Source organism: Rattus norvegicus, chromosome 2, assembly GCF_021556685.1.
Source record: "Rattus norvegicus strain SHRSP/BbbUtx chromosome 2, alternate assembly SHRSP_T2T, whole genome shotgun sequence".
NCBI classification, from domain to species: domain Eukaryota; kingdom Metazoa; phylum Chordata; class Mammalia; order Rodentia; family Muridae; genus Rattus; species Rattus norvegicus.
The window spans coordinates 172,711,209-172,734,659 of NC_141535.1; the positions used below are offsets into that span (position 1 = coordinate 172,711,209).

At 44.9% G+C, this 23,451-nt stretch overlaps 1 protein-coding gene across 3 annotated transcripts in view; it reads left to right on the forward strand.

The window, feature by feature from the left end:
* Positions 1-23,451, forward strand: part of Gatb (glutamyl-tRNA amidotransferase subunit B) — a 71,010-nt gene that overhangs the window by 24,965 nt on the left and 22,594 nt on the right. For all 3 annotated transcript variants that reach the window (XR_015665528.1, NM_001399231.1, XM_087627137.1), the window contains 7 exon segments: positions 2,576-2,689; positions 5,047-5,245; positions 5,669-5,791; positions 11,861-11,974; positions 13,947-14,031; positions 15,697-15,741; positions 17,404-17,593. Coding sequence is in view for 2 of the 3 variants with exons in the window: in NM_001399231.1 (NP_001386160.1) it covers positions 2,576-2,689; positions 5,047-5,245; positions 5,669-5,791; positions 11,861-11,974; positions 13,947-14,031; positions 15,697-15,741; positions 17,404-17,593 (870 nt within the window). In the remaining variant the exon portion in view is untranslated.

Genomic DNA, 23,451 nt, shown 5'->3' on the forward strand with positions numbered 1-23,451 from the left:
ACAGGTTTGTAAAGGAGAACTGAGCCATAGGTTAGGGCAGGGCATGGGAAGAACATGTCAGAGCAGGGCCTTCTGTTGTGGGGATGTTTGGACTGTAGAGAGACCTTTGATAGCAGAATATGACAAGATAAATTTTTAACAGCATTACCCTGGTGATGGAAAATAGGCTTGAAAAAGGCAGGGTTGTCTCATTCCCACAGGTTGATCAAGGGCAAGGACAGGGACAAAGTCCTATTTATCTCTGTGTCCCTGATGTTCGGTACATTATAGACATTCAGGAAATACTTTGGAATGAAGACAGCTCAAGTTGAATTTTTTCATTTTTCGCTCTATCCTCAGAACATGCTGACCTGGCCTTCCATCTGTCACAAGCAGCTTGACTAAGATCATCATAGATTCTCTTTTCTTGGCATTCTTTTAGTGGGTACTCTGTTTACTAGTCCTCTGTGCTGCTGTAGTGCCGTGGCGATTGATGGTTATAATTCTGACCCTGAAGCACTTCAAGGCTCCTAAATCATCAGAAAAAGATTAAAGTATATTCAATATCACTCTAAGTTTGTGTGTTTTACTGCAGTCTTATTCTTTGGAAATTGATGGCTTATAAAGTGCCTGTGTACTTGATAAGTACACAGTGAGAATATGTGGTCACCCACAACTCCAGACTCTCTCCTGGTACCAGGAACAGGCAACTTGCTGTGTATGGTCAGAACAGAGTGACCTCCATGCCTAGAGGAGGAAACATGCTGGGCCCAGATTAAGGGGAATCAGATGTTGGAAAACCAGTGGGAGGCAGCCAGCAAATCAGATGTAGACCAGAGAGATGGAAACTGTATTACCAGACAGGCTGTGCCCCAGCCTCAGAAAGAGCACAGTTCAGGGCTGGGGCTCCACAATTATTATAGCTTGTGTGCCTTGACCCCTGTCACCAGGCTCAGGTGGGGCAGAGCTCTCCCCAGCTCAATTAGTATAGCAATAACAACAGTTCCATGAGATGTCAGACACTGGCACGTGAAAGCACTGATAATTAGATCATCCTAGCCCCATGCACATCTTTCCTTGAAAGCCATTATTACAGGGCTGACAGGACTAAGAGACCCAGAGTGAAGAACTGGGAAATGCTGGAAGATGGCTCCATTGGTGACTTTCTTAGATTCTGAGAAAGGGGGGTATGATGTCAATGTTGTCTCCGAGGGAATTTGTTTGGGTTTCCTTTGGGAGCTTGTATTTTGCCAGTATTAGAGATCTGTCTATATTTTGTCACACCGTTCCCTTCCGAGTCTGTCTGACTGGTCAGTTCTCATCTTCTCAGCTGAGAAAGCCAGTCCCCACCGGAGCTACAGGGATCCAGCTGCCACCCAGGCAAGGGCAGCCTGGCTTCAGAGCTGGCTTCACTTACCACCAGGCTCCCAGGTCAAGCCTCTCAGGTCTCTTTGGAGGAGCTTAGCTTTTCTGTATCCTAAATACTGGGGTAGTACTAATTTTCTTCTTTAAAGGTTGAAGTAAAATCATTACTGTGAAAACTCACTATAAAACATCACCTAAACTAACCTGGTAGATAATAAATACTATGTCATATGCTAAGTATAATATTACAGAGAAATGTTAACTATACCAGAGAATACCACAGATCTTCCATTAGAATGCAGAACTTTATCTCATCTCCCCGGTTCAGTAGCCTCACAGATCTTCCCGGAGTACAGTGGGTTATTAATAAGCCATTGAGTCCCTGTGCTGGAGTAGGCAGGTGTTCCAGGTGTTCCTTGGTCTGCAAGGTATGTATCACATTCCTTTCTGGAAAGCTGAGACAGTTCGTAGTTGACCAGAGAAGGGGTGGAGCGTAGACACAAATCCAGAACTAGCTGTCTTCTTTACTGGATTACAGTAATTATCTAGTTTGTAACCTCCAGAGCTGTCCCCAACCTTGGGACTGGGATCGTGGCTAGTTGTCTCTGGGGTCCATTGGAACCTAAGAGCTCCAGGGGCCTTGCAAAGCCTAGAGCACAAGGCACTGAGGACACTGATGCCAGGACCTCTGAGGGGGGTGGCCATGCCTGCGAGAGAAAGTGCCCCAGACCCTGACAAAACAACTGTGGTTATTTTGTTCTTACAAATTTGTTCTTTTTTTTTCCTGCCTGCGGAAAAAAAAAGTTTTTTTATCATCAGCCTCTTGGATCCCCTCTGTTCCTCTACACATCACACTTCACCACAGCAGGACCCTTCCCTCACAAACCACTGCTTCACATAGATACTGAGTAGCTCCTGGTTCTGTTTGCAGAGAGAGGAAAAGGGCATTTAGTCCATGTAGTAACTGCTCTACTGAGCATTTTGAAACTCTTCTCTGATGCTGCGTATGGGCAAGGTCCCTTGGATGGCACTTTTTTAATATCCAATGGGACCCCCTGCTGCACGCATGTTCCTGATTCTCAGTCAGCAGCTTGTGAAGCAACGCTGGCCATACAGAGAAACAGATAACTCCTATTGAAGGGCCCAGTGGAATATTCAGGGGTGATATCAGATAGAAGCAGAGCATGTGTTTGGGCTGTGGTTCTAAAAGAAACATGTGGTGTTTGTAAAGGTTCTCAACAGGAGGTGTGTGGAAGCCGCAGTGATGGCTGGCTTAGCACTGAACTGCCACATAAACAAGAAGTCCTTGTTTGACAGGAAGCACTACTTCTACTCAGACCTTCCGGTGAGTATGCTATGTGATCTGCACTTCTAAGTTCTCAGCACTGGGGCCTGCCTTGCCGGGTGGAAACACCACTCCAGTTTTCCATCAGCCCTCTGTCCGTCCGCAGCAGGAGGTCCTGGCCAGCCCTAAATGAAGGAGAGGCCCCCTGGTGTTTACTAGACTGGATGTGATTGTCCTGATTGCTGACTCCTTGCTTAGTCCTGTCCTTCTGTTGGTTTACTCATAACTGAACAGGGCCCAGGAGAGACCAGTGCTGTCAGGTTCTCCCAGCCATGCTGTTTGGTGCTAATTGCCTGTTAGGACAAAGGCTAGCCCTGTGGCTGACGCCGCTGTTAGTGCCCACTGTCAGAGCAAGTACTAGAAGACTGTGCCTCTTTCATGTAGACGTTCCTAATAAGGACACTGTCATCTCCCAAGGAGCAAGTAACTAGACAGTAGTGGCAGAGTAGTAAGCCAAAATGAGCCCAAACTATAGGTGAGCAGCAAACTCAGTATTTACCTGCTTTCCCCCAAATTTAGAAAGGTTCTTAAAGTGGTGTCAATGCGAATGAGAGCTGAAACTGAAATGGTGAATGAGTTTCTGAAAATAATGTGTCATTCAATCAGATGTTCTGATAGCTGAGTATGATTTATTTAAAAAATAGCAATAAACATTGCCACGCTTCCTTCTCCTGGAACTGAAGATTGGAAGAGTTGGGTTTGGTGGTGAGTACATAAATAAAAAGTAGACCAAGTAGAAGCCTGTACCCCCCCCCCCACAGTCCTCCCACAAGCTCTGCTGTATAAAACCTAAAGAAATGTTTAATTTTCTGTACTCAGATGAGCCCTGTCTACCTGATTCACATACCACACTGGGAATGCTTTATTGCAGCTTGTTCTTCTGGACTGAGTAGTTCAGAACAGATGGTTATGATACTGCACAGGACGTGTTGATGCTAGAGTGAATTTGTTGTCTATCTGAAACTCAGACTTAGCAAGGTGCCCTAGTGTTTTGTCCAGCAACCTGGACCAGAATTCAGGTTTATACATGAAGGTTTATCTGAGCATAGATAGGGAGTTAGCCTTTGGTACAGTTCCCCAAGTGTGATCCCAGGGCACCCAGTGTTAACATTTCCCAGAGTCTTGTTAGGATTACAAATTTCCAACCTCACTCCTGGCCTCCTGCATTAGAAACCTTGAGGGTAGTATTAAGCGTGCTATGGTTTGAAATGTCTACTTGATTGTATGAGGATGTAGAAATTCTAGAATCCTTTCACTGGCCTACTAGGGAGAGGTACAGACTTGGACCATTGTGGCTTAGGGACCTCCTGCATCTGTGTGTGGCTTTAGGCAATGCCCGTGACCCCCTCTCGCCTGAACTACATAGGCTTGAGGGATTGAATGAGGGCAGCAATGTCCCCAAGTACTGCAGATGCTTTAGCTCTTTTCTGTTTATCTTCAGTCTTTCCATTGCTCTGTATTCTCAGCATGTGTTTGAAAGTAATTCTTCTTTTCCATTTAGAGCAGTGGTTCTCAATCTTCCTAATGCTGAGATCCTTTAATACAGCTCCTTATGTTGCAGTGACCCCCCCCAACCATAAAATTGTTTTCATTACTACTTCATAGCTGTAGTTTTGTTACTGTTATAAATTGTCATATAAACTCTGTGTTTTCCGTTAGTCTTGGACGACCCCTGTGAAAGGGTCGTTCATCCTCTAAAGGGGTCGTGACTCTCGAGTTGAGAACCACTGATTTAGAAAGAGGGACACACATCCTCACAGCAGCCACCAGTTATTTCATGCTATCTGCTATCCGTTAGCCCAGTGTGCTCATACCATAGCACTTTCTGGCCAGAGGAACAAGGGAAGGACAGTTGGCATGATTGCCTACCTGTAAGAGCAGAACTCAAACAAGCTAAAACGCATTGGCAGTTGCTGTAGGCCATATTGCAAGTGGATGGCTAACTGCTTAGCCAGCATTCCCTGATAAGGGGCTCAGCAGGATCCTGGTGATGAGATGCAGAGTTTAGGCTAATGAGCTAAATGAAAACAATAAACTCTTCTCTTAGGGGCTCTGACAATGAGATTATTGTTAGTCCCCAAAATGGGACTGCAGCAAGCAAGGTAGGATGTGTTACTAATTGCATCATTATTAGGGGCATAGAGACTTTGGGTGGGTAGTGGGGTAATGGGACAAGCCAGAAGAAGACAGGTTAATTATGCCAGCGATGTATAAAGTACATTTTTTTTTTGTCTCCTTGTTTCTCCCATTATTTGGGTCTGTTTCAAGTAAACCTTTATGATGTGAAACTAAAAGTGAAGTGAGTCCCAGCTTTCAGTTCTGGACTAGTGACTAAATCCATATTTGTTTCCGAGCAGGCCGGCTACCAGATCACCCAGCAGAGGCTCCCGATTGCTACCAATGGACACTTGACCTACAGTATCTATCTAGGGAAGAAACACAGTCAGGTGACCACCAAGACAGTGAGGATCAAGCAGATCCAACTGGAGCAGGACAGTGGCAAAAGCCTCCATGATGACCTGAGGTCGCAGACACTCATTGATTTGAACAGAGCTGGTAGGATGGGTCTGCCCTGCTTCTTCCAACCCTCTCTGTTCTGGGGTCTTAGGCGCTTCTCCTCCCTTCTAGACTTTTCTCAAGCCAATTGAGAAAGCAGACACCGGAGCCTGACTGACAGAGATCAAAATACCCATGTTGGTATTAGCAGAGCTGATGGGAGAGCATGGCCTGAACCATGCTCACTGCTAGGCTTGCCAATACTCAGCCCTGAAATCAGACAGACCTGTCCACCCTGTCACAACCACAGCTGGACATCCTTAAGAAATGAGCCAAAGTTAAAAATCCACAAGTTTCAGAAGTGGGGGAAGGAGGGTCTGCTTTGAGGGTCCTGCATTAATGCCAAGTTTCCCCAAGATTTCCCGACTCCTTAGCTGTTGAGTCTGTGAAGCCCAAGCCAGGTGACTCACCTCTCTTTGGTAGGAATTGGCCTTCTTGAAGTGGTCCTGGAGCCTGACCTCTGCTGTGGAGAAGAGGCAGCCCTCGCTGTCAGGGAACTGCAGCTGATCCTTCAAGCCCTGGGCGCCAGCCAAGCCAACATGGCAGGTAGGAGCTGCATGAACACTGTCCCTGCTCCCTGTCATCTCCTCTCACTTCTGGCACATTCTGCATTTGGCCTGTCACACCCCATTTTCCTTCCCCCTCTTAAAATTCCTCTGGTGGTCTTTTTATGAGCCTCAAATCAAAAATAGACACAGACAACATTGCATACACTTTGAGCCAGAAAGACAAGAGGCAAGATTTACCTTCTCCCGCCTCGTTCCATGACAAGTGTGGAGATCATGAGGTGTGATCAGACCTTTCAGAACAGAACATTGTTCATAAATACCTTCATATTTTGTGAGTTCTATACACATAGCCTGTTGTTATTTTGGGAAGATCTATTTCTCTTCTTTTGCAAAATGTTTATTTACCTTGAACCATGAGCTACCCTGATTTGATTATACATTATACATGCTTAGGTATGTGGATGCAAATAGTAAGATATCAAATGGCATTCCATTCATTTGTACAATTAAAACACCTTTAAGCCCTGCACTCTGGACACAGAGGTAGGTGGATCTCTTTGAGTGCAAAGCCAGCCTGGTCTACAGAGAGAGTCTGAGGCCAGTGAAGACAAAACAGTGAGACCCTGTCTCAAGAAACAACAACAGTAACCCAATATATTATCTTAAAACCTGAGTAAAACTTTCTATGTGTGCATAGGAAAAGCTAGTTTATTGGCTCTGAAATAAAGTTATGATTTCACAGGCCTAGAGATACAGCTCAGTAGAGTGCTTACCTGGCATGTGTGAGGCCTAGGTTCAATTCCCAGCACTACAGAAAGACAAAATTATACCAAACTGCCTTGATCTTTAAGTCCAAGCAGAGAGACCCTTGTTCTCCTGGGTCTGGAGTGTGACGAAATTACATTATATACATAAGTGAAATTGTCTTAAACATTACTTAAATCTTAGGTCTGCTGACTTCTGTTTCTTCATGACAACTTTATCATGGCCCTTGCTCAGTGTTCCTTTGCTGTCTCTAAATCCCTGAGAGGGAATGTCTCCCATGGTTTTCCCCATGTTCCTCTTTTACAGACTGTAAAAACTCGCATCATGCTTAGGCCCTTCCTAACAGAATACAAGCGTCTTGTTTCCATAGCACGCACATTACAGCAGCCACAGTGGGCACTTAGTGTCATTAATGAGGATGTCCATCTGCCTGCTGGTGCTTAGTACTGTGGGTACCCTTGTCACGTCACACGGTATGTTTGCATGTTACACAGGGCCTTCTGAAGTTCTAATGCCGTGCTTGTCACAAAGAACATCTTACAAATGATAAATTGTAACTTCAGGAGTCCTAGCACAAGTGAGACCCGAAGACCAAGCTTGCTTATTTGTCCTCATCTTTAAACTAAAGGCCGGAGAGACAGCCCCATGAGTGAGTGGCACAAAGGTTAGACATGTAGGAATAAGGGAATTCTCTACTTCCCACTTATCACTAGGCTGCTTTTTGTCTACAGAACCTAAAGGAATGTGAGCAGTTTGGAAGGGCATTAGCCATTAATGCTCTAAGCATTGATTCTGTATCATGTGCTTACCTCCCGCAAACCCATGAGATAATGAACAGGCTGCTTGTTAGCTGAGGAAGAGTCCCATCAGGGTCCTGTCGAAGAGGGACGCCATAAAGGCAAGGACGCCTGGGTTGAGGGAGAGTCCCCTTCAGGTCCTAGTGAAGACAGAAGCCACAAAGGCAAGAGCTCATGAGTGAGTGGCAGCAGCGACTGATTTGTTGTGACACTGTCTGCACTTTGTGTTTCTTTTCAACACAAATCAGCAGCTTTGTTCCTAGGGCACTGCACATACTAGATGAGCTCTGTCCAGTAGAGCAGCCAAGAAGCTCAAGTGCTTTGGAGCACTGGGCTGCCTGGAAGGTTCAAGAGTCTGACTTCTGGGCCATTAGCATTTTTTGAGCCTAAATGCAGACTGTTGTATCAACACTGGAGGCTACACTCGGAACCGAAGGCTCTCTTGAAGTCATGCCCCTCAAGACCTTGATGCTTATGGACTGAAGTGTGAACTGTTCTGGGTTCTATTTAGCCTGTTATGGTAGTTTTGCTGATGAACGTGGACCCTCATAGCCTAGTGTCTGAGTTCTTCCTTTCTCATGTTCAGCATGTTGCTGCTGTTAAAAGAGATCCCCAAACCAGTGTGTTGATCCAAGTGCGAACGAAAGTAGAACCACGAAGTATTCCAACACTAATACTATCTACTAGTTGGAATGTTTAGTATGTGCTTATTATATTTATCCTGTAACATAAAAAGATGGTGATATGCCTGTTTACAAGTAAAGAGACTGAGGCTGAGAGTCTAAGACTCATTAGAAGTGTCTGCACTGCACCCGAGCCCAAGTGTGCATCCTTTCTTTATACATGGTATCGTTTTCCCCAGGCATAGCCAGCTGGTGTCCTACTGCTGTAGATACCTGCATAAGTAGGTGCTGAAGCATGTGTGTAGACAGAGAGCCTGGATCTGAGTTAGAATCCAAGCCTGTGGCTTTTAGCACTTTTAAAAGTCATTCTCTAATAGCTCTGTGGGGGAAGGAAGAAACAGAAGAGAAAAAGAAGCCAGGAGTCAGAGCTGGGGTTCTGGTAGAGAGGCAGTTTGAAGTGCTGCAGAAGTGCCTAAGTGCCTCTGTTGTTAGCACTGCACTACTGAGACTGGTACACCGGTGGCTGTGAGGCTGCACATGTGACAGAAGGCCTGTGCTGGGCGCATGCACACACTTTCAGCAACAGTAGTAAGTCTATAGCGTCTCCACCTACTTGGATGAATATGTCTTATGATCACTTTGGCTGGAGATGTAGCTCAGTGGTAGAACCCTTGTCTAGCATGTGTGAGCCTAGGTTCTATTCCAGCACTACAAACAGGTTTTGCCCACTCTTGCCCCCCACATTGTCTTCTGTAAGTTCTGGAGATTATTCAGCAGCCAGAATGACTCCACAGACCTCCCCATCCGAGCCTCAGAGCCCACAGATTGCAGTTTTTATTCTTGTTGTGCAATGTGCTTCAAAAGGAGAATGTGACTACTCCCACATTGTGCTCAGTGGTATCGTGTGTAGGTTAACAGATATCTACCTGGAGAAGATAGAAACTGAGCTTGATGAGACCCTTACACAGGAAAGAACCCCCTGCCCCCAGTGGGACAGAATGCACAGAGGTAAACCTGACTGGTAAGGCTTTCATGTACTTGAGGTAATTTGACTTAATTTGTTTAAAAGGCATTTTTGTCTTCATGAGGTAGAGTATCTTTTGTTAATGTCTGACACTATATCTGGATCCAGGCTGGCGAACTCTCTTTCAACACGACAGGATACTAAGTGATTCTCCTCAGACATTTATGTAGTGTGGTGTTCTCTGGGAGAGACTAAAATTCATGCCTTTATTTTTCTTCCAAATTAGAATTCTAAATCATGAAAGAGCCATCTTTAAAAGTGACTAGTAATTCATTCCCTTGAGGGTTTTTTTGTTTTGTTTTTTTGTTTTTTTTTTTTTTAATCTGTCTCCCAAGCTTTGAGGTTTGCCATGCAGAGCTCAGTGTACTTGGGCGGTTTTCCTTTGGGTGTAGTGGGCCTTTCATGTGATTGCAATTGTAGATCAGCACTAGTTAGACAAAACCGTAGGACTCACCTGGGTCTCACTACAGTGAGACAGAAACCAGTCAGCCTGCTTACTGCTCAGGGGATCACCAGTGTGCTGGAATTCATCATTCAATGGGGTTTAACTCACTGGATAACAACAGTGGGTCACACCTAGCTCTAGGTTCTTGAAAAGGCCTTGTCTATGCTGTGAAAGCCTTACCATCACCAGGAAACACATCAACAAGCAAAACATGAATAGTTATGATCATTGTTCTAAAGAAATAAACGACTCTCAGTGCCAGAATAATTTGGAAAGTGGCAATATTGCTTTTATAGGCCACTCAGCAGGATTGTTTAGTTAAGAACTAAAGAATGATTCAAGGCCTTAGCCAGCCTAGAACTAGGTGATGAGCTTCCAGGAAATAGCTAAGTCAAAGAGTCTGGCCTGAAAAAGAGTTCACAAAATACCACCAAGATTACCAAGGTGACAGGTAAGTGGAGAACAGACAGAAATATAAATCTTCCAGGCGATGTGGAAATCATGATAAAATTCAAGGGAGAGAAAGACCAAGTTTCATTTACAATTTAGAACCCACTATTGCTCCTATGGAAAGTAGATTTCAGGTCAAGAAGGGAAAAACAGCCCATGTGAGAATGAGAGATCAGGTTCAAGGTGACACTGCCTCACAGTGATGGAGAGGTGGGTGGATTCAAGACAGTTCTTAGGACAGAACTGTCCTAAGAATTCATGGCAGGCTGGGGTGGAGGTCAGGGAGCAAAAAGCAAAGGTGACTTCGAGGAAGTTTAGAGAGAGGGCTAGCTGAGATGGGAAGATAAGGACAGGCCAAGAGTCAGGATTTGGAAACCGGAACACTTGTCAGGCCTGGAGTGGGGTTCAGAGGAGAAGTCTGCCCTCAGAGACTCAGGCGTCATGAGCACACAGATGTTATTAGAACTGTGTGCCACTCTGGAGAGCACATGAGTAAAGAAGAGACTTCTGTGTTCTCACAGGAAAGGGGACACAAGCAAAGAAAATGGAAATTGAGTGTTCAGGAAAATGGATAGCATTAAGCCACCTGTGCTGATGTAGAATGGTGTTTCAAGAAGGAAGGAAACCAGGAAGCCCTGGCTCACAGGAGGATTATGAGTTCCAGACCAGCTTGTGCTGCAGAACAAATTTGAGTCCATCCTCAGCTATGTAATAAGGCCCTGTCTCAAAAGACAGAGGGAAAAAAACTGAAGGATTAATTTATATGTCACAGTTTGGTGAAAACAGAATGTGTCTTTGTCCATTGGCTCTGGCACCAAGGGGGTTGTGGCACCCCTGACAAATGGCATCTTCAGAGATTGGGGACAGGAGCCAGGCTGCAGTGGGTTAGGCTGCAACTGGAGTAAGGGAGTGAAGTCACTTTGTGCATTAAATTGTTAGAGAGGATTTGCCTAGAGGGAGAGCAGAGAAATGGCTCATGACTGATAGCATGAAAATTGGGCTCATGGGAATAGGTTTTGGGGCTTCTGTTTGTTTTCTTAATGAGAAATAAACACTATTACATGTACACATATCAGAGAGAATGCTGAGAAAGATTCGTAAGCTATATGGAAGAGAGTACTCGTAAGGTCCATGTCCTCGGAGGGCAAGAAGTGATTGAAAATTGGGGCTTTTTCACACTGGTCTTAACAAAGAAGTTAGTTGACAGTAGGTATCAGTCTCCTCTTTTATGTGACATAGATTCCTTATATTCTGCAAAGCTACAGGACCTCCCCAGGGAGGTCCTGAAGAAACTGTCTAGTAGAGGGAAGGACACTTATATGTTCTCTTGGAGGTTGAGCCTAAGGGGAGGCAGAGAATGATAGTAACATGGAAGCTAAATATAAGGTGCACATCTGTAATCTTCGTACTCCACCCATCCCACTCATAGTCTCTGCTTCAGCTAATCCTCCTGATAACCAGGAAAGCTTCAGATGCCTGTTTGTGGAAGGAAACCCGTTACAGTGCCTGAGAAGGGAAAGAAACAGCTCAGGTTTCAGCTCCTGCCCTTGATCTGTAAATTCTCAAGGACTGTCTTATAAATCTCCTAAAAACACAGAGATTCCTGGAGAGCAGTGTGTGTGTGTGTGTGTGTGTGTGTGTGTGTGTGTGTGTGTGTGTGTGTGTGTGACATAATCAGTTTTGAGGCTTCCCCCAAACCCAGTTTAGACACTTTGAAAGGAACTGTAGAGTAGAACTGCAGAGAGAACCTCTGGTTTTAATAGTCTTGTTCTCATTTAGCACACAGATACCAAATTGATTCTTTCAGTCCATCCCAATGTCTGTGAGTGCATATTTACACATAGCTCTGACTGGCTTTGGATGGACAGCTATGTTCTCTGAGGCTAGATTGTTCTAACTGGACAGAAAATCAAGTTAGATACCACTTACGTTGACATCTGCCCACCCTACAAACCTTATTGCTTCAAAGAATGTCTACAGTTTTTTTACTTTTTCCTTCCAGAGGGTCAGCTGAGAGTGGATGCCAATATATCGGTACATCATCCTGGAGAAGCCCTGGGCGTCCGGACTGAAGTAAAGAATCTCAACAGCCTCAGATTCTTGGCCAAAGCCATAGGTGACTGTCAGTTTGGACCCCTGTGTCACCTCTTGTTTATAACAGTGTGTGCAACAGTGCTTAGTAGCAACCTCTAGTTTTCACAGTTCTGTGGACCAGGTAGTGGCCCTATTGGACCTGCTTCCACTCATGCCTGCAGCTCTGGAAACTGTCACAGCAGCAGAAGCAAAGATCTGAGATGACCTCAATCACATCGGACTTGAGGCCTCTCCATCCATATGGTCTTTTGTCCTTACTTTGTATGGCCCAGTTGTCAGTAGATGGTCCCAGGAAGGTCTAGGCAGAAGAATCAAAGTTCACGTGAGTCCTAAATTCTGGAACTCTGCTCACATAGTGTCACTTCTGACACAGTTTTTTTTCAAGGCATCTTAAATTCAGACCAGACTCATGGGGAAGGAAATAGAATCCACCTGCTTTGAGAGGATTTGCAAACTATAGTGGCTTGTACTGCCATATATCATTCACTTTATGATGTCAATTCATTCATTAGACTGAATATAGTCTATTTGGTTAATGTTTTTCTCCTTTTTACCATTTGCAGCTAATAGACTGCATGTGCCTGTACTGTTGCACTTGGTTTCCTAGAGCACACAGTGGGGATCTCACTGATGACAGATGTATGATAAGAGCTAACATAGAGCAGGCTAGCTCTAGAGGCAGTCCCACAGAAGTTAGAGACTGAGTCTGAGGGGAGGACATCTCAGGAGACTCAAAGTTAGTCTTTAAAGCCAGAGTGAGTCCTGTCGGGTACACTGAAAGCAAGCCGGCCGAAAGGACTGTGATCACCTTGTTGCAGCCAAGATGTGTAAACGGCTCTGGGTCTCTGGGAAGGATTAAAACCATTCAGGAGATGTTGTTCTCATCTGTGTAAACTCCTGTGTCCCAAGCCCAAAATGATAGTCAATCTTAATAGAGACACTTAGAGGAATATATTGTGAGAGAACATTAAAGTGGTTCAAGGGATAACTCATGGGGCAGTGGGATAAGTGTGAGAAGTCTCTGAAAGGGACCCAGCCAGCTCTCTGAAGTCATCAGAGGGGTGAGGGGGCAGACAAGACTGAAGTTTGCTTTCACCCTGGACATGTAGTGTTCAGGACTTCACTGATCTAAAAGGTGGTAACAGTGACCCAGCAACAGGCAGGCAGAGCTTACGACTTGTCTGCAATGGTGTACAGAGGAGTCCTAGGTATTTTTAAGTTGTCCCTAACTTTGTTGTGTAAGTGCCTTCTGGAGCAACAGTCAGAATTCTACCTTTATTCAAACAGCCTAGCAGAACCAAAACTCTGGCACCATGGGTTTAATTCTCCAAGGCTGCAATTTTCCCACAAGGTTTTTCCAAATCCTGTTGAACCTTTTAGCCATCATCTCACGTCAGTCAGGGAGAACACTTAGGTGACAGGAGGAATACAAATGGATAAGTCTGCTACCTCTTAGCAGCTTAGATTAAAGGGTTGAGCTTTGAGCAAGGATGAGGGGTGGGGAGTTGGGGAATGCTTACTTTCTCAAAGGAGCTTAACAGTTGCACTTTGATTATGTTTGGCTGTGTTGATTGGAAAATAAAATGAAAATGCTGTATTCCCCTTAAAAGTGTTCATACATTTTTACCCATAATTTATGTAAAATTATGGAGGGTTTTAGCAGGCTCATCTGCTGGTTGTCACAGGATCATGAACCTAATGGCCACAATTCTATATCTGTGATCACTAGACCTACACAGTAGTCCCAGCCCTTCTACCACAGTGTATACAGTCTGTACTAGGTTGTTAATCTCTCCAAATTGAGGTATCTGAAAAAGGAGAGAAGAGGGAAGAGACAAGCTTCTTAAGACCCTTCCCAGTAGTGAAAAGAAAATGCAGCCTGCACAAGAATGACCTTGATTGTTTTTTAACTTAACGATTGAAAATGGTTTCTACTTATTGCCTGTGTGGATTAAAGATACTCAAAATATACTAACTTGCTATGTTTTTCATAGACTATGAAATTCAGAGGCAAATCACCGAACTTGAAAATGGAGGTGAAATTCTGAATGAAACCCGTTCATTTGATTATAAGCGGGGGTGAGTTTGTATTGATAAGCCTGTTGGCCACAGCTCAGTGATTGGGGCTCAGCCATGGACCATGTGACAAAGGTTCTTAGCTTGTCTGTAGCCATGAGAGAAGAGACCACTGCATCCCACTGCACCCCACAGGACAAGCATGGTCTGCTGGGGTCTGAGTCAGCTGATGCAGACTTACACAGAAGTGCTTGCTCTCAGGTCCAAGGCTCTCCTGGCTTTCAGCTTGCCTGCTTTGTGGCAAGAAACTTCATTCTCTTAAATAATGCGTCAGACTTCTTACAGCCCAAGCTTGATGTAGAAAAGAGCTAAGAGCTGAGGCAGGATACTGTACCAGTTACTTTCCTATTGCATTGACAAGACTCTATGATGAAAAGCAGCTTACAGAATGTTTACTTCAGCTGTGATTCCAGAGTCAGCGTCCGTAAGGCAAGGGAGCCATAGCAGCAAGTGGGTGGAGCTGGGAAGGAAACTGGGAGATCAGATCTTCAACCACAAACACAAAGCAAAGAGAGCAAAGTGGAAGTGTGCCAAAGCTATGCACTCAGAAAACCCACACCCAGTGACATCCTCCAAACAGCACTGCTGGCTAGGGGACCAAGTGTTCAAATACCAGAGTCTCAGCACATTTCTTGTTCAAACCACATCAGATATGTTGTTTTGCTGCTTTTTTTTTTAAACAAAATTGTCTGAGCATTCTTTCCTTTGTTATTGTTTATATTTATGTAAATGCCTCCTGTTGAAATCTGAAAAGTTTGAATTTGCTTGTCCTTGATTGAGACAACCCTATGCTAGTCAGCTGTTAAACTATAACAAATATTTGAGCTATTCAACTTACAAAGAGAAAAGGTTAATTTTGGTTCACAGTTTCAAAGATTTCAGTCTGTAATTGATTTGGCCTATAGTGGCACATCAGATCCCAGACACACGGCCGAGCCACACTGCTTACTTCATTGTCAATATGCTGCCCAGTCTTGATTATTAAGTTGATTAATGAAGCATACCTCTTAGTATGTCTGATGGCATTTCCAGAGACCGTGAGACCCTAGTTTAATGAATGATTAATCCCTTTGTGGAGTCCTAGAATGGCATTATTAGAGGTGAGGCCTGGTTAAAGGACTAGGTCCCTGGGGGCATGTAAAGTGGAAAAGCTAAGGGTTCTTTGGAGACTCAGTTGTGTTGGATGGAGTTTTTCTGGGGCAGACACATGCAGGAATGTTTCACTGAAGCAGACATGTCCTCGGGTGTATATCGTACTCTGTCTGTTTCTGTATTTCTGTTCCTTTGTTTGCTGTGCCATACTTTCCCACCATGGTGGACTAGTACTTCTGAAACTACAAACTAAAATAAATAGTGATTTTTCTCTGAAGCCATTTCTACCAGGTGTTTAGTAAGAGTGAAGAAAGTAACATACTAGGAAACAAAAGACAGAGGGAGGTACCAGGGTTCCACAGACTCCTTTGAGGGCTTATTTTAATGACCCAAAGGCCTTCCACTGGGCCCTCTAACACTTTTAACGTTTCTCCTGTTAACTTCTTAATAGGACCAAACCTTTAGCATGTGGCCTTTGGAAGAAATGCTTTGCTCCAGCCCACAGTAAGGCCCCTCTCTGCATGGTCTAGCCAGGCCTCATGCAGTGTTTGTTTAATGCTGTCTTCTCTGTTGCAGGTGCACCATGCCAATGAGAGACAAAGAAGGGAAACAAGACTACAGGTGATGCAGAGCACCAGCATGTATCTGAGGGAAAGTCAGCATAATGATGCTGGCGGACTTTGGAAATCACTTGTTGTCATTACATGATGGGAATCAGGATTTCTTATGTTATGTGTAAACTAGGAGAAGTGATATTTTCCTGACTTCTTAGCTGTAGAGCCTTGTTTCATAGGACAGTGGCTGGAAGGAATCTGTTTGCAGGCTTGTGTAATCACCAAGAGGGTGGCAAGCTAGGGTGGGCCAAGGCTTAGTTCAGCAATAGATCCTGTACTGCATTGAAATCCTTTGGGCGGATGTAAAAAGAGATCAGTCTGTCATTGGAGGGCCCCTTGCATCCAATGAGATGCAAGAGAAGCAAATCAGGGGCCATTAGTTCATCAGGAGAGCACTCATTATCATGGAGGAGGTTCTGGGTTCTGTTCCTAGACCAGGAGGGCTGTTGTGTAGCAGAAGGTGTTCCCATCACACATAACAAGGATAGGCTTACTATAAATTGACCCTTTTACTTTTCTCATAGAGCTCAGCAGATTACAAAGATTTAAGCGTTAACAGTAGAGTTGTTGAATTCACCTTCCTTTGTGGAGTATGACGTATCTTCATTGCCATACCCGTGCCATACGCCTGTTAAGGCAGGGACATTGTGTTATAGTGGCCGTCGAGGTTCAGGCTGTTCCACAGACATCATTATTCTCCCATCCTGCCACTCCCTGTAATTTCTTACTGAGCATGCACTGACTTCTGCTCGAGCCCCATGTTAGATGGCAGTGGGTCTCAAGAAGCCTCCCTTTGGGGTCACCCTTGCTTTCAGAGAACAGACTGGCCTTGTCTGAGACTTGGTACCATGTTTAGGAATGACTGGCATCTCTAATCTAGTTCTCCCTGCATTTGATGAGTACTACCCTGTTTTTACATAATGGCTCTCGTGGGCAGAGGGAGCACAATGCTGGTACAGATCGGAGGGATTTTTTTCTTTGATATGATTAGTGCAGTACTACAACCCATCTGATTATGAGCAGCCGTGTTTTAGAGCAGCACTGAGTGGGAAGTGTTGTTAGAAGTGGTCTATGTACTTCCTCCCAGTCCTCCACCACTCATGTTATGTCCTTTACTGCAGTACCACAGTGGACCAATACTGCTCTTATTTTTTCATTGAAATCCATAGTTCACACTGGGATTCCTCACTCACTGCTGTCTGTTCTGAGCATTTGTTTGTCCAGTGTCCTGAACTGACTGTTATATACAGGTTCACTGCCTCCCTGCTAGCTTCTACATTTCATTAAGGCAACGTCCATTCTGCTTCCTGCTTTTCAAGAAGGGAAGAGCCCTGTCCTTTCTTCCCCTTTGACCTTTCATTTACTGTAAAATATTGCTAAAATAGAAATTTTAAAGTAGCAGAAAGTCATCTTACTCCTCACAAGTAATTATTCTCTGGTTCATCGGCTTCCAGTCCCTCTGACACTTTCCTCACTAGTATAGACCAGGATGCCTCAGTACCATGCTACTCTTTCTCCCATCTTCATTCTGTAACATTGAAGAACGTGTTTGCTGTGGTCTTTCACTGGGCATTATGACTTTTACCTAGCACAAAAGCATTCCTGTTAGAGTTGTGGTTCTGTTCAGTCCAGACACCCAGAGTCAGATCCATCTGTTCTCTTTGTTTAGGTTTATGCCGGAGCCTAACCTGCCCCCCTTAGTGCTCTACGATGACACATCTGTGCCACCAGATGCAGACCCTCAGCAGGTGATCAGTATTGACCGGCTGAGGGACATGCTCCCAGAGCTCCCCAGTGCAACCAGAGAAAGGCTTGTCCAGCAATATGGGATGCTGCCGGAGCACAGCTTTGCCTTACTGGTAAGTGTCCATTGGATCGGAAGTTAGCCATGCACTGTCGGGTACATTTCTCCACTCCTCCTCCACACTCCTCTGAGAAGGGTAAGGCACTGTGCCTTACTTGCTGCCCTTGACCGTACTTGCTGCCTGCTCCTCAGCACAGCACAGAAGCAAGCAGACCCTCCTGGCTGCCTGTAGGCCATGGACCCTTGAAAGGAAGCTCAGAGGTTATGGATGAATGTGTTCCCATGTGTCTTCAGGACAAACAAACAAGCAGCGACCCTCCCCCAAAAACAGTGTGTGGGGTTTCTAGATATTTTAATAGTCTTGAGCCAAGATGAGGTGGTGCTTTTCCCAAAGCCAGAAAACATTTATCCTGTATAAAATGCTGCAAACTTATTAAAGAGCCTCACCCTGTGAGGTTTGGGAGTGCCTCTTTTGGGTTACTAGACAGTCTGATGCCCTTGAGGTAGTTTGGGGATTTTCCATCCTTTTTGGATAGTCAACCTATCAGAGGGGTTGTGACCCCCAGGTTGAGAACCACTGCTCTAGCCTGATTTCCAGAAAGAATCCATTAAATATGACATTAAGAAATCTTATTGTAGATTAGCCTTTCTCCATAAGAAAGGAAAAAGGACCTCCTATAATCTTAAACACACAGCTATTTCACTCTCTTGAAAACAACTCTTGAGATTGCTACTCTTGGCCCCTGGAATGTGTCTGCCTCACTTTGCTGAATAAACTCTGCGGTGTCTGTGCCCCGGTCTTCTCTGGGTCCAGCTGCAGCAGGCCTTGAACAAGTGCTGTCAAGGACAATACCAAATGAGTGAATCTGTTTAAATAGTTTTTGGACCTGTTGAGGGAAAATTAATTCTCCAAGATAGCAGGCATTGTGTGGGAGAGGTGGGGCAAAATTGTTCATCCCCTTCATAGTGTTTATGTGTGTCCCTGACACTTTGGCTGATCAGCTCTCAGGGAAGTTGCAGTAGATGAACCTCGTGTAGGAGTCAAGGAGAGTTGGACATACCAAGAAGGAGATGGTTGGGTTTTTTTTTTACATTTTTAAGATTTGTTTTCTTTACTACCTTTAAGACATAATATTTATATGTGGAAGATAATGTATTGGGTGACTGAAAACAATAAAAGGGCTTGCCCTTGACATTTCCAGGATGGATGAGAATACAAGACTGGGACAGACAGAGAATGATTCAGACAAATTGTTTCTCGAAATTAGGCAGCCTGAGCCCTTTATGACTCCATAATCGTTGGAAGCTGAGTTACTCATATCATTCCCGAAAATGATATGTTCATGTTTCCTGCCTTCATCAGAAGCACAACAGATTGCTGAGAAGGGCAGATGCAGAAATCTAATGAACCATCTTTCAATTTAAAGTGTGCCCAGGAGTATTCATTAAATAAATGGCTGTGGTAGAGGTGTGCTCTCAGGGCTCCCACTCCAGCCCAGGGCCTTTAGATTTCTTATTTAATTAAGGAGTGTGTGTGTATTACCCCACCACCCCAGACACACACACACACACACACACACACACACACACACACACACACATACACACACCCTACATAGGAAAAAACCTTCAGAATTTAACTCATTTTTAATTTATCTTGCCATTTTCCTACGTAGTAAACACTGAATTATGTTTCGTTAGTGTTATCTTTGATGTTTATAGAAGTCTTATGAATACCCCTTAGCAGGTACTGTCTTATCAAGCACATGGTAGGTCTTCATTTTCTGGACAGACAGATGGCTGCATAAATAGGATACCATTGCATTGAACATAACAATCCTTAGAGTAGTAGTGTTCCTGGAGTAGTACACACCCTGGAGATCAGATAGATACCTAGGCCGCCCTTGATAACCCAGCAGTGTCATGAGCTGTGCACATGTCACTGGACCCTTGCTGAAAAGGCTCAGGTGGTTGTGCCAGCCATGTTCTGTCTCAAGTCACATGGTCTCAGACTCTTATGTTCGTGCTTTGTTTTATTAGCAGATTATTCTGAGTCTGGGCTTTCTCTCCTAGACTGTCCTAAGAGTCCCTTTTCAAAGGAAACCTGTATACTGATTTTCTTTACCCACATTCAGATCTGCCCTGCTGAAGACTTCAAGTTGCTAAGCTAACCTTCTTCCCTATCTTAATCAATTTGCTGTACTTTCTAATCTCATGTGTAAAGATTGATGTAGAAATGCAGAGCCCGAGGCTGGGGATTAGGGTTATGGAAAAGCAGAAACTCTGGTAGTAGAGAAGACCTTCTGTGAGTCATGGGTGCTGGGAGAACTGTTGGAATTATTAGTTACATGAATGTACGCTTTCTTTTTTAAGCAAAATCATTCTAGGCTGATTTTCATGGGAACATTGCTTCCTATCTTGAGTGTCTCCTTTCAGTCAGGGAACATAAATGGTAGCCGTTTGCCTATGCAACTTATCTAAAGGCAGCTTGTTACAGCCCCGAGGCAGATAGCGTGGCCTCCTGTCACGGGTGAGGAAGTGTGAGCTTTTGCTTAAGGAACGTTCATACTCACATTGGGCCATGCTTTATGTTTCTGGTTCCACTGCCTGCTTGCACGCACAGTGCGCTGCCATGCCAGGTGGAGATAGTGTTTCCAAGTAATGGCTGGCCTTGATGGCCTTTGTTTCACTAGTGGAGGAAGTTGAGCTTTTGCTTTTGCTAAAACTTAATGCTTTATACAGTCCATGATTGTTTTATGAAGTTCAATCAGAAAGTACAAGTTTATTGAAAACTTTTAGCCACTCTTGTTGGTTTCGAAGATACCAGACTTTCCTATAAATAAACATAAAATGTTGCCTACTCCATTTTGTGAGAATCAGACAACTGTAGTGAAGATTGAACAGCACAAGTCATGCCAGTTTCCCAAGTGGAAAATTTAGAGGGTAGCATGAGCTGTCTTCTGCTTCTCCGACTATCTTGTTTCTTAAACTTCATGCTGGGGGGACTTGGGTCCTTTAGTCTGGGTCATTGAGACTCGCTCCTACCTAGGGCACTTGGTAGGGCTTGTGGGGTTGCCTGAGGCCCTGTGTTATGGGGCAGCTGGCTGTGGATGTGACAACTGACAAGAGATGGCTGCCGACTCATGGCTGTGGTAAGGGAGCAGCAAGTGCAGCTGGTCTAGGTCAGGGGCTTGTGAGGGCTGTTTCATCTGCTGTGTCCTGTCCCAGTGTACAGACTTCACCTGGGCCTCTTACTCGGCACACTCTGCGTGGTCCCACCCAGCCAAGGCCCTCACTGCTGCAGCCGTCAGAGCTCCCCACTTCCCAGCTGGAGGAGGAGACGATGGCTCACACCCCACTCATGGTGCTATGCAGCAGAATCTTCCTCGAATCTGAAGATTCCAAGTGAAGTAGTCGAAGTCTGCTTCCAGGGAAAGGAACGTTAGGAAGGCAGCATACAAATATGGCTCAGTGATTGCGGGGCTAAGCAGAAATGTATAAAAATCCAGCCTGACCTCCATGAATCTATAGAAAAGCAAGGTATCACCCCCACCTACCCTCTAGTCAGTAACCTGTACTGCTACCCTTTTGTGAGACAGGCTCTGTATTCAGCCTCCAGACTTGTCGCCTCATGTGGACAGCTTCATTTTCTCCATGGAAAGTAATAATCCTTTGATTCTGACATTATAGAAAAGGTTAAGATGTCTCCCAAGGACAAAAAAAAAAAAAACAAAAACAAAAAAAAAAAAAAAACCAAAGTATCAGTTGGTGGTTAAATGAACTGTTTTTAAAGCTTTGCTTTGGTCTCATGTAAGTTAGAAAGAGCCTGGTTTGCTTTGTGGATGAAATGCCCATAAAGCAGTCCCCATGCCAGATTTCTGTATGTCCTACATGCAGTTTTCTTTAAAGCTAACAGTCTGCTCTCATATCTGAAACCATATTGACTGCTTTTAGCCTCTCCATGCTCTCATGGTGCAAAATCGTCATCTCTTAACTACTGCTTAAAAATCACCCACGTGGTCATCATGGTAGCATCACATTTCAGCTCCACGCAGTTCATATTATAAATTGCATCTGGGATAGCCAGCCTAAGGTGCTTTGTAATTAATCCATGCTCTGGGGGAAAAATTACCAAAGTTTTCTTCTTATAAAGTAGACCAGAAACTCTATTGCAAAAACACAGCTTCACTCTTCTCAGAAGGAAGTAACAAGGGGACCTCTGAGAGAGGATGTTGTGGGCTCCAGGGCATTTGACCCCTTGTGTTTGCCTGTTGATGTGAAAGTTCAAGGAGTGGGGAAGTCCACTCATTGACAGTTCAGGGACCCTGAGAGAGAAGCCTATGTCTCCATCCCATTCTCACACCTGAGTTCCTGTTGTAGAGTAATATATCAGGACATACAAAAGGTTTTATGTCAGGCTTCAAACAAGCAAAGCTTGGGGGCATGTGCATCCACACTGCTCTTCCCTGCCTTTACGCTCCATGGCACCTTTACGCTGCCACGCAGAGCCCTACTGAGTGGCTGGTTCTCTTGGGTTGGATGAGTTGACGTGTCTGTCGCCAGAATTGATCTCTTGGCAGCATACTATGGGCTCCATTCTTACAGCTGCATGTCCTGCTGCCATTCTGCTGCCTACGTTTATTACCTTAATTATTTATATTTGATTATTCAAGGGAAATGTGTTCCCAACTGATGTTCAGCAAATCTCTCCCAGAATAAATATATCTCCAAGAACCAAAGTAAGTTTTCCATTAGTTTAAAGGCACTGTACAGAGAGCCTGTGCTTTTAGGATGTGAGTGCTTCTGGGCTTTGCTGGGGAGCACAGGTGAGGACACTGTTGAGAGTGTTGCTCAGACTCTCAAAGCTCTCACACCCTGTGTGAGCAACCTAGGTAAGGATTGCGAGGACTGGGAGAGAGGCTGTGCCTAGCAAGTCTGCAGAGTACACTCAGGGCCCATGCTGCTGACTTGGACCCTTACGCATTCGACTGACCAGTGGCTCAGGGTTCTCTGGCTTTCTTCTGTCTTCAAGGTGAGTCCTGTTCCCTAGGCCAGCCTCACACTGCCAGGTCTCTTGTTTTCCCACTCAGAGGCTTTTACCAAAGATTGTCACCCAGACACAAGCACGCTTGAATCGTAGAGCTGAGGCACCTACTGGGAAGGACTGGACCTTGCAGCCCCCGTTTTGCCGTACAGTTTCTACTTTCTGGCCCAAGAGCATTGCTAGTGCAGCCTATGTGCTTCCTCTCCACCCTGGGCACCTCGCATTTTGTCTTATTCTCAAGGCTGGGATTTACAGAGTTGTTGGGTTTGAGTTTTGTTTTTCTCACTTTGTGAGGATGACCAGAGCCGCTGGTATAATGAAGGTACAGCACAGCCTCTGTGAGTGTTCGGATGATGGTCTCCTTGAACATCTGCACAGATGTTCAGAGCCGTGCGCCTCGCACCCTCCTCACCAGGGGCCCACAAAGTGCCACATAGTGCATTGTTGCAGTAAATGTTTTAAAAATGGTGACCTTTTATCTCGTGCTAGCACCAGCACTCGTAGGGCCACATGGCACTGTGGGGCATCTTTATCAGTGTTCCACACTGCCCCCAAGTACTCTCAGACCAGGCATTTCGTAGGCCTTCCAGCGTGGCACCTTGCTTCCCACCTGTACTTTATCTCTGGTTAGCGTCTCTCCAGGCGGCTCTCTGCTAGCCACAAACTCTGGTTCCAGCCACCCAGTAAAATCAGGCTCTAGAAGTCCAGCATGGGGCTGGCCTGTCGAAGCTCCCTGCCACAGACTCTGCTCACACTCCCAGCAACCGTCCCCTAGTAGTTAAGGTATAAACTCCCAACTACCCAGTGAAATCAGGACTCAATAAACTGTAATTTAACAATCAGATTTATGAGTAAATTCTCAATCCACA